Source organism: Procambarus clarkii, chromosome 22, assembly GCF_040958095.1.
Source record: "Procambarus clarkii isolate CNS0578487 chromosome 22, FALCON_Pclarkii_2.0, whole genome shotgun sequence".
Classification (NCBI taxonomy): Eukaryota; Metazoa; Arthropoda; class Malacostraca; order Decapoda; family Cambaridae; genus Procambarus; species Procambarus clarkii.
This window is the reverse complement of record NC_091171.1, coordinates 40064176-40076333: the sequence shown is the minus strand read 5'-3', so window position 1 is coordinate 40076333 and position 12158 is coordinate 40064176. Positions and strand designations below refer to the sequence as shown.

Here is a 12158-nt window from a genome sequence, read left to right as displayed (position 1 = left end):
CCTCCATTTGCCATGATGATCTCTTCGAGTTGGATTTTAAAATTAAGAGTTTTGGCATTAACAGCTTCGGCGAGTTTTCGTTTCATTGGGTTTTCATGGGTGAAAAAGCATCTCCTGTTCTCAGTCTTACACTGTAGCTTGTTGAGCTTGAAACCGTTGCTCCTTGTTTGTGTTACGTCTGAATTTATGAAGAAATTATCCGGATCAACATCCTTCAAAATGTTCAGCATTTTAAGTTTCAATGAGATCCGCCCTGTCATGCCAGGTTTGCAGTGTTGTTAGCGCTGTGGCCCTCAGCCGTTCCTGATACGTGATTTGACTTAACTCTGGAATAATTTTTGTTATTCAAGTTGTCTGAGGGAGCCGGTGGCTGAGCGGACAGAACACGGGGCGCGTGATCCTGTGGTCCCGGGTTCGATCCCGGGCGCCGTCGAGAAACAATGGGCAGAGTTTCTTTCACCTTGATGCCCCTGTTACCTAGCAGTAAATAGGTACCTGGGTGTTAGTCAGCTGTCACGGGCTGCTTCCTGGGGGTGGAGGCCTGGTCGAGGACCGGGCCGCAGGGACACTAAGCCCCGAAATCATCTCAAGATAACCTCTGTTTTCCTATAAATGGGCTCAGGAACTGAATCTTAAAATTCATTAAGCTAAGCAGGTTACAGTCCTGAGCTAGTAACAATAATGTTTATATGAACAATGGATTCGAGAACAGTCTCGAATAATAATAATAAATTCAATAACACAATAAATTATAATAATAATTTATTGTGTCAGGGGACAGGCAGCCAGAGTATATTTATACCCTTTAGGTTTATATCGAGGTCCATCCACCCAGGAGGTCCAATTACAGACCCCACTCAGAATGCAGCCTCATAACAAGCTGCCTGGGTACCTACTTCCTGGTAGGTGGCAATTTCAGCGCCATCTATGAGTCTGCACTCAAATTTCCCGGTATTGGGTGCTACGCAATCAACGCCATCTGTTGGTGGTGGAGTGGCATCGGTGAAAGGCTCCGGTTTCCTGCCTCAGTTAGAAGAGGAGGTTGATGATGATGACCTCTGGTGGGTGGCGTATCGAGATCAACGCCATCTAGGTTGTGGCTACAATTTACAATGTCAATTCCCCGGTGGAAGAGTGTTATCATAGGGTCACCCAATATGCTGTCTGTCTATCTAATAACGTTTTATGTTCACAGAGGTGACGTAAGGAGGCGATTGATTTGAGGAAGGCAATTCTCCTTGGGCAGTCTAAGAACTCTTGACTTGGTCCTGTGAGAGGACAAAGTGGCCACCGTCGGTTATAGCAGTGTGTTAGCTGCTGGTTTTTGCAGTGTTGGATGGGTCGACGTACCGGGGATTGGCCAGGAAGAGTTATTGAGTACCCATAGACAACCTGTCCTGTGAACAATAGGTTATCGAGTACCCGCAGACAACCTGTCCTGTGAACAATAGGTTATCGAGTACCCGCAGACAACCCGGCCTGTGAGCTATAGGTTATCGAGTACCCGCAGACAACCCGGCCTGTGAGCTATAGGTTATCGAGTACCCGCAGACAACCCGGCCTGTGAGCTATAGGTTATCGAGTACCCGCAGACAACCCGGCCTGTGAGCTATAGGTTATCGAGTACCCGCAGACAACCCGGCCTGTGAGCTATAGGTTATCGAGTACCCGCAGACAACCCGGCCTGTGAGCAATAGGTTATCGAGTACCCGCAGACAACCCGGCCTGTGAGCAATAGGTTATCGAGTACCCGCAGACAACCCGGCCTGTGAGCTATAGGTTATCGAGTACCCGCAGCTCTCTGTATGAACGGCAGCAGAAAAGCATCAGAGAGAGCAGTCCAAGGACATAAACAACAAATAATGGTGACACTTCATATCCATTACACAAATTGTTTAATAGTGTTAGCACTGCCTGTTATTTACCTATCATTTAAAAAATAAGTGTGTAATAATATTATACGGTTCTATATATATGTTTGAAACATTTACATTAATTACAATGACATTGACACAGTGTTCTCACACTTGGCATTTTTGTGTTCGAGTATAAGAGCTAAGGCTTAGTCAAGCTGAAGTCTGAAGCCTAGTAGGCACTTGTTTGACCTTAATAGCCCTGCAGGGTTATTAAGGTCAAACAAGTGCCTACTGACTAACCAGCAAGTATACTTAACTCCTGGACACAGTAAACTCTCAATGTATATACACAAGAAACTGAAAACTGACCTTGGGGGTATATATATAAATGTCATCTATTAATTTAAACTGGCTGTTGGCCGTCTTATATTGCAGAGTCTATCAGTTGGCCTGTTGGGTCTTGATTGGCTGCTTGCGGACCAATCATGCAAGTGGATTGGGCAATCACGCGTGAGGTTTGCAGAATCTGATTGGACGCTTCACTTCTCTGATCAGTGATTTGTTTGAGGTTGAGCGTAAGGCCTGTGGCATGGTTCCACACTGTTGTGGCATGGTTCCACACTGTTGTGGCATGGTTCCCCGCGCCTGTGGCATGGTTCCCCGCGCCTGTGGCATGGTTCCACGCGCCTGTGGCATGGTTCCACGCGCCTGTGGCATGATTCCACACGCCTGTGGCATGGTTCCACATTCCTGTGGCATGGTTCCACACGCCTGTGGCATGGTTCCACGCGCCTGTGGCATGGTTCCACGCGCCTGTGGCATGGTTCCACGCGTCTGGGGCATGGTTCCACATTCCTGTGGCATGGTTCCACATTCCTGTGGCATGGTTCCACATTCCTGTGGCACGGTTCCCCGCGCCTGTGGCACGGTTCCACGCGCCTGTGGCATGGTTCCACACGCCTGTGGCATGGTTCCACGCGCCTGTGGCATGGTTCTACGCGCCTGTGGCATGGTTCTACGCGCCTGTGGCATGGTTCCACGCGCCTGTGGCATGATTCCACACGCCTGTGGCATGGTTCCACATTCCTGTGGCATGGTTCCACACGCCTGTGGCATGGTTCCCCGCGCCTGTGGCACGGTTCCACACGCTTGGGGCATGGTTCCACGCGCCTGGGGCATGGTTCCACGCGCCTGTGGCAAGGTTCCACGCGCCTGTGGCACGGTTCCACGCGCCTGTGGCAAGGTTCCACGTGCCTGTGGCATGGTTCCACGCGCCTGTGGCACGGTTCCATGCGCCTGGTTCCATGCGCCTAGGGGGCCTCGTAGCCTGGTGGATAGCGCGCAGGACTCGTAATTCTGTGGCGCGGGTTCGATTCCCGCACGAGGCAGAAACAAATGGGCAAAGTTTCTTTCACCCTGAATGCCCCTGTTACCTAGCAGTAAATAGGTACCTGGGAGTTAGTCAGCTGTCACGGGCTGCTTCCTGGGGGTGGAGGCCTGGTCGAGGACCGGGCCGCGGGGACACTAAAGCCCCGAAATCATCTCAAGATAACCTCAAGATAGCCTGTGGCATGGTTCCACGCGCCTGTGGCACGGTTCCACGCGCCTGTGGCATGGTTCCACGCGCCTGTGGCACGGTTCCATGCGCCTGTGGCACGGTTCCATGCGCCTGTGGCATGGTTCCACGCGCCTGTGGCATGGTTCCACGCGCCTGTGGCACGGTTCCATGCGCCTGTGACACGGTTCCATGCGCCTGTGGCAAGGTTCCATGCGCCTGTGGCATGGTTCCACGCGCCTGTGGCAAGGTTCCACGCGCCTGTTGCACGGTTCCACGAGCCTGTGGCATGGTTCCACACTCATGCAGCGTGCGTTCCACGTTCCTTATAGCACATGACAGAAACCACTTACCTCAACATAATAAGAAACATTTCTGTACATAAAAAATGTGTACAATATATATATGGACCAAGAAAGTGTCCCACAAAAATTATATATATACCAGAAGCGTTCACGGAATGTTGCTTTGGACAATGTTTACATTTGAGGCTGCTTTGTCTCTGCATGTCTGGCGCTGTATTTCCCCCATCGCTCATTGGTTTCACATTCTTGAATATCCTGATAGTGTACATTTTTGAATATCTAGTGTAGAGCACCTGACGCAAGGTAGAGTAATGCCGGCAAGTGTTGTGGAATGCTGAGTATACATCCGGCTCCTCACCGGTCTGTTTCCGGGGGAGGATGGGAGGGTCTCTGTGTCCTGAGGTTGAGAGGGACGCTATCTCCCCCTCTCTGAGGCAAGGGGATACATATAGTATGCTATCTCCCCCTCTCTGAGGCAAGGGGATACATATAGTATGCTATTTTCCCCTCTCGGGGGTAAGGGGATACATATAGTATGCTATCTCCCTCTCTCTGAGGCAAGGGGATACATATAGATCACTATCTCCCCCTCTCTGAGGCAAGGAGATACATATAGTATGCTATCTCCCCCTCTCTGAGGCAAAGGGATACATATAGTATACTATCTCCCCCTCTCTGAGGCAAGGGGATACATATAGTATGCTACCTCCCCCTCTCTGAGGCAAGGGGATACATGTAGTATGCTATCTCCCCCTCTCTAAGGCAAGGGGATACATATAGTATGCTATCTCCCCCTCTCTGAGGCAAGGGGATACATATAGTATGCTATCTCCCCCTCTCGTAGGCAAGGGGATACATATAGTATGCTATCTCCCCCTCTCGGGGGTAAGGGGATACATATAGTATGCTATCTCCCACTCTCTGAGGCAAGGGGATACATATAGTATGCTATCTCCCCCTCTCTGAGGCAAGGGGATACATGTAGTATGCTATCTCCCCCTCTCTGAGGCAAGGGGATACATATAGTATGCTATCTCCCCCTCTCTGAGGCAAGGGGATACATATAGTATACTATCTCCCCCTCTCGGGGGTAAGGGGATACATATAGTATGCTATCTCCCACTCTCTGAGGCAAGGGGATACATATAGTATGCTATCTCCCCCTCTCTGAGGCAAGGGGATACATATAGTATGCTATCTCCCCCTCTCGGGGGTAAGGGGATACATATAGTATGCTATCTCCCACTCTCTGAGGCAAGGGGATACATATAGTATGCTATCTCCCCCTCTCTGAGGCAAAGGGATACATATAGTATACTATCTCCCCCTCTCTGAGGCAAGGGGATACATATAGTATGCTATCTCCCCCTCTCTGAGGCAAGGGGATACATGTAGTATGCTATCTCCCCCTCTCTGAGGCAAGGGGATACATATAGTATGCTATCTCCCCCTCTCGTAGGCAAGGGGAAGACGGATAGGACTCTTCCTGTCCTAAATCTCAGGGATGAATAGGCTGCTTCGTCAACGTGACTTCCCAAACTTTGCGTTGCTGATGAATGTGTTTGTTAAATTTAACTCTTATTATGTAAATTTTACATTCCGAAATATTTCGTAGACATGTCGCCTTGTTTCATCTATGAATTTTTTAAATAATCCAAGCCAGAATATCCACTGAAGCATATCCCAGAGGCCTGAAGTTGACGTCAATGACATCATTGGACTAAGTTATTGTATGCATACAACGTCGCTGGACTGTTAGATAATCTATGATAATAAACATTGGATAATGTATTGAATAACACCATGAAATAAACATTGGATACTGTATTATATAACACCATAACATAAACATTAAATAATGTATAATGAAATACATTTCGTTTGCCTTCGACAGACAATACTAACCAGCATATATACATTTTCTTCTTTCCTCCATGGACAGGGTTCATGGTTCCTCCATAGAGATCTGTTAGACATAGTTCAGTGATTTATTGAACAATCAATCACAGAAGGTGATTGATGTGTTTTTAAAATGCTAATCTAGTTACATATATGCATACAATTACGTCTATCCTACATAAACTGTATTCGAGGTTTGTTCTTTTACACATGATGTGATTAATGTGCGTTTAAAAAGGTGAAATGCAATCCTGACCAGGTTACATATATATATACAGTGAAATAAACACTGGATAATGTATTCTAAACTTAAATAAACATTAGGTATTGTATTATAAACGCTGTGCATTAAACATTATTTAATGTGTTATAAAAACCCGTGAAATATTGATTGGATAATGTGTTATATAACAGTGAAATAAACATTGGATAATGTACAATAGAATACCTGAAATCAACTAATATTACCAGTTGTTACAGATATTGAGTTTAAGGCTTATGAAACCTGCGAGAGGGTTACTAGGCTCGCCACAATACCTTGCTGACCAACCAGCAAGTATGCTTCAGCCATGAACATAGTCTACAACCAAAGTAAACTCTGTGTTTAAACACCGAAACGCTGGATACACCTTTCCGTGTATATTACCATTAAAATAAGTATATCTATTTACATAAATAAAGCGTAACAAATCTTGGAAGTGGAAAATTTTCATAATGCCATTGCAGCAATATAATATATTTTAATAAATCACATTACTCACGCCCTGCAGGAGAGACGAGATTTAATTTAAATGTTAAATGGTGGTGTGTTAATGTTAAAATAGGGTAGAGAGAGTGAGGCGGAATTTGTGCGTTACATTACTGTTGCGACATTTGAGTCTCTCCTCCACTATGATGTTATTGCCCGGTCCAACCGGCTACAATACTCACAGGTTTTCCAGATTTTGCCCAATAAAATTGAATCCATTTATTGTAGAAAACTGATCGTACAAATAATTTTGCACAAATCATCAAATATAATAATAATTTGTTGTTCATTTGCCTTACTTTTAATGTGAATATGATAGATGTACATAGTATCATAGTTTACTTAATTTTAACTATGCCTTGACAATTATATATGCACTGAGAGGTTTATTTCTTGATCGAGAGGTCACGACCTCTCCGCAGGGTGCAGTCGCACTTCCACAGATCTCTTAGTATCAGCTAATGATACTGGTAATGGCTCCAAAGGGCCACCACTTACGGGCTATTCATGTCCGTGCCACCTTTTGGGTGGCTTAATCTTCATCAATCAATCTCTTTTCTTTATATTCGATGCATATACATAAAGTTTACTTTAGAGGTGGGTAAAGTAAACTTGTTAGTCGGTATACTATATTGATGGCATTAATTCCGCCTCGCCAAGAGTTTAGCCGAACACTGAACCGAGAAGAGGTGTGCCTAGATTTGAGGACCTTCGCTAAGTCAATAACCATAAATCCCAACAGGAAAGAGAGGACTAGGAATTGCAATATAAAATTTGTGGTTGAAGGAGAGGCTCCTCTTGAGTAGGAAGGCCTGATCAGAGGTCGGGCTGAGGTGACCTGGACCCCCAGGAATCAATGCCAGGAAGTCATAGCCTTCATAAGTTGGGATGGAAAGCTCTTCTGGTGCACTGTTCTCGAAGTGACCCTGATGGAATGTCTAAAGCTCTTGAGTATAATTTTCTTCCTATTAATTGAGCGAGTTTTAAACCCCAGGCGGAACGTCTCACAGTAAACTCCTCATTGCCTGTTGTATTAGACAAATGAGAAATAATTATATTGAAATACAGTATGTTTCACAAGGAGTGTGTTATTCTTAAGAACAGACGACTAACACAACGCAGTATGGGATCTTCAACGTACATGACAGTCCGTTCACACTAGGGTCTAGATTTTATGATCTAGGGCCAGATTCACGAAAACACTTACGCAAGCACTTACGAACCTGTCCATCTTTTCTCAATCTTTGGCGGCTTTGTTGCCAATTATTAAATAGTTAATGAGCTCCGAAGCACCAGGAGGCTGTTTATAACAATAACAACAGTTGATTGGCAAGTTTTCATGCTTGTAAACTGTTTCATAAATGTAACCAAAGCCATCAAAGATTGAGGAAAGATGTACACGTTCGTAAGTGCTTGCGTAACTGCTTCGTGAATCTTGCCCCTAGAGTTTACTTATCACAGGCGTACGATACAACACGTACTAACTTTCCCTAACCTTTCGCTGTTAATATTAATTAGTTCGGGAATGTGTAAATTTTCAAAGCTTTCATATCCATAAAGACTTAGTTTGTACACTATTGGGCCCACAGCTTGCACTATAAATTTTGGGGCCCATGTGTAAAAGATAAGAAAATGGCATTACTAAAATATCTGTGGCGAACTTTTATGAAACCATCCGTAATTATAAATATCATCAGTACATATAAACTAACACTATAATATTATGTTGTTAGTTTCTGTATGCCTCTGTATGACTATCCATCCTGTGTGATGGGGATTTTTTAGCATCACCTAGTTAGCTTTTTTGACACGCTGTACTCCACTTCATATAGTCTAGGGTAGCTGCACAAATGCAGATGTACCTCATGTATTAAAAAAAAAATGCTTAGTATCTTTGCAGAGCGTTACCCACGAGACCCTAGAAGCCTGTGCCTTCAGATAACGTATTTTTCTGACGTTGCTGACATTAATTAGATCCGGAAACATCCCTGAAGATTGTATGAGCCTCTAATTTAATTAGAGTTGCCGGGGAAGAAAACTCCCAGGCCTGAGAGAGATCACACAACTACTTTTGTGGGAGCATGTTGACCTCAGATGCCACCTTTATTTGTTGAGGCTATTTTATTTAAACGAGCAGTCTTGACAACAGGCGTGGGTTTGTGTACTGAAGTATTTGCGCTGGTAGGATTCAACTTCAGTTCTTGGGTCCCCGCTCTCCAACCATTGGTGGTCTAATGCAATGACTTCCAACCTAAAAATGCCTTCTCTTACATATATTTCTATAATTGTTATATTGATTTTGCTTCTGTAATCTCTTCATCGAGTTATCTGGTTCCCTTCCTTCCTTCCTTCCCTGGCCACTTCGAGGGGGTGTAGGGTTTCTATATAGCTTCAGGGCCGCCATTCCCCCCACCCCCTAAGAACAGCTAGTTCTCGCCAGTGTCCCCAACGTCAAGAACTTATTGAAAAGTGTCTTATCCTAACCTTGTGATCCTGTGGTCCTGGGTTCGATCCCAGGCGCCGGCGAGAAACAATGGGCAAAGTTTCTTTCATCCTATGCCCCTGTTACCTAGCAGTAAATTAGGTACCTGGGTGTTAGTCAGCTGTCACGGGCTGCTTCCTGGGGGTGGAGGCCTGGTCGAGGACCGGGCCGCGGGGACACTAAAAAAGCTCCGAAATCATCTCAAGATAACCTACCAGAGGACCCACCAACAGATTATGTCTATTTCGCGAGCCACTAGCATTTTCTAGTACGAGAGCTTTTGGCTTTATCTAAAGTTTACGTCAATGTAAGTATTACCAATTGTGTAACTAGCTTCATAAGATCACACTAACGTGATGATGCATCACGTTAGTGTGATCTCTGTGTGTGGTTCACAAGATTGTCATTTGCTTAGCTAAACGAACTATGGTGTTCATGATGTTGTTGTTGTTATAGATTCGCTACCTGGAATGTAAAATTCCAAGTAGCACGGGCTATGGTGAGCCCGTAGGCCTTCATGATGATGATGTTGTTTTAGATTCAGCTACTGCGAACAAAAAGTTTAGTAGCACGGGCTATGATGAGCCCGTAGTGGACTTACCTGGCACAGGAGCGGGGCTGTTACTGTCGTCGAGTAGGATCATTGATTATATATATATGGGGGGTTCAGTTCCTGAACCCATTTATGTGCCTCTGTAACCTTTTCCACCACTGCCATATGTATGGCTATGGAGTGCATAATAAATAAATGAATCAGAACCTTATAGATAGCTATAGCGGGCCAGCCCGAGGCTTTGGGCCCAGCACAGGAATATCCCAGAAAAAAAAAACTGTAGTTGTCTCCCTTGGCGCAACTTCGCCAGGCTTATAGTTGATAATATTATAGTGGCACCATATATACTTTTTTTTTATCCCGGGCTTAGTTTAGCCAGACTTAGTTTATTATTATTATTATTATTATTATTATTATTATTATTATTATTATTTTCTACCACAGAAAATAATTACTTACCTTCTTAAAGGTGCCTTCTTTTGATAATTACTTACTTACCACAGACGTGGCCAGACATTTACAATGCTAACCAGCATATATACATTTTCTTCTGTCCTCCATGGACAGGTGAGAGATTTGTCAAACATACCGTTCAAGTAGTATTGTTGTGATCACAATGAGGCTTCACGACCTTGGACGAAATTCACCGGATTTGCAGCCGATGCTGTTTTTTGTAATCATATCAGCTTTATGTATGATGCAAGCTAAGCATACCTTCTCCAGGGACACTTGCAACATATATTTCTTAATGTCAGCATAGCAACTGAACGTAGCACAGATCAACAATATCGAGGTTAAGTTTAAGTGGCTAGGCTACATATAAGAGGTGGTGGGCAGCAGAGTATAAGGACCTGACGATGTTCTTATTATTTAAGACGAGCCACATATTAAATGAGAGAAGTTGTAAGTAAAGCTGATGGGTACAGTCTAGTCTGACAAAGTAACGCGGGCATCATAAACAGTGTTACGCTGATGAAAAATACTAAATATAAAACCAAGATGTAAACAGCAAGTAGGCCTACTTGCATAATTACTGGAGACAGATTTCTAGTCGTTCACAAAACTATTACAGGACAATGTTTACCTGTATATCTTCCTAATATAACTTTATCCAGTTTTAATCTATATACTGCAGCCTATATAAAATATCACCGCTATTGTAATAGAAAGCTGGGATGCAGACGTCACTGCTGTCACCGAATTGCCTGTAAATAATTTGTATCTAATATTGTCTAACTTGTCAGTTCCACTATTTGTGCCCTTCTTTCAGTTATACTAGCACTAGCCGCCCTTCAGTCTACGTCTCGCGAAAATGTAACGTCATCACTGAAGCCAGCCTAACTACACACACCCATTATCACTAACATATAGAACTACGGGCTACGGGCTACGGGCTACGGGCTCGCCATAGCCCGTGCTACCTGGAACTTTTTGTTCCAAGTAGCGAATCTTAAACAACAATCACTGTAACCATCATAACTACATTGTTATGAGATATTGTGCCATGTCCGCAGAGTCAGTGAGTGAGGATGGTGGACAATACGAATCCAGGACTTTTCAGGTAGCAATGACCAGGAGAAAAAAAGGGAAAAAATGTGCACAGACAGTTAAACGACCGAGGAAATGTAGGGATCGACGACAGACGGTTTCAAAGTTCTATACAAACTCGTGTTCTGGTTCAGGTTCCCGTATCTGCGTCTGGAAAAAGATTTGTATTGTCAGCATTTTGCCAGAGACGTTCCTTCAGGATATCCCACAATTCGGGGTCGGTGAACATTGAGAGTATCAAGGGTTTCAACGGAGTAGATTAGAGCGAGCTAAAATCCCCGCCGTTCCCAACGCATACTTTGCTACATGTGCGTTGGGGAAAATGCTACATATATATTACAGTATGTTTCAGATCTGTATATTAAGTGGTGACTACACCACTGTTACCAAGTCACAGCCCCGCTCCTGTGCCAGGTAAGTCCACTACGGGCTCACCATAGCCCGTGCTACTTGGAACGTTTTGTTCCCAGTAGCTGAATCTTAACAACAACCACTGTTACGGTATCGACACCGTCGCGGAAGTGTGGAGTGGCGATTTCGGCGCCATCTATGGACCTGCACTCCAACTCTCCGGTATTTGGTGCAACACAGACAACGCCATCTGTTGGTGGTGGCGTGGTATTGGCGAAAGGCTCCGGTTTTCTGTCCCAGTTAGAAGAAGAAGGTCGATGATGACCTCTGGTGGGTGGCGTATCGAGATCAACGCCATCTAGGTTGTGGCTTCAATTTACAATGTCAATTCCCTGTTGGAAGGGTATTATCCTAGGGGTCACCCAGTATATTGTCTGTCTAGCTAATGACGTTTTATGTTCACAGAAGTGACAAAAAAAGGGTGATTGCGTCGAGGAGGGCAGTTCGCCTTGGGCTATCCAAAAACTCTTGACTTGGTCTTGTGAGAGGGCAAACGGTGGCCACCGTCGGTTATAGCGGTATGTTAGCTGCTGGTTTATGTGGTGTTGGATGGGCCGACGTACCCGGGATTGGCCAGGAAGAGTTACACGAAGACAGTTGTGCGTCTGTTGAAAAGTGCTGCTAGCGAGCTGTTAGAGACTTCTGCCAGGGTGTTAGCTACCTCCCTTGTGTGTGATTGTTTGACACCTCTGTCAGCGTGTTGCTGGAACCCTCTGCCAGTGTGTATCTGGAGAGTGGAGGTGAGGTATTGGCACATCGTAAACATACGGTGTGTGTGTGTGGACTGGCCCATGTTGCAGA

General features: G+C 44.8%; 1 protein-coding gene across 1 annotated transcript; it reads left to right on the top strand.

Annotated features, from left to right (window-relative positions):
• The first annotated feature begins 2487 nt into the window (after positions 1 to 2487).
• On the top strand, positions 2488 to 3210 carry LOC138367537 (uncharacterized). Its single transcript, XM_069329226.1, has one exon. It carries the CDS (start codon positions 2488 to 2490, stop codon positions 3208 to 3210), a length of 723 nt encoding a protein of 240 aa, XP_069185327.1.
• Positions 3211 to 12158: the final 8948 nt, after the last annotated feature.

What these genes read in the sequence shown, in the direction of transcription:
- LOC138367537 (XM_069329226.1), top strand. Translation starts at nt 2,488, where the DNA reads ATGGTTCCCCGCGCCTGTGGCATGGTTCCCCGCGCCTGTGGCATGGTT.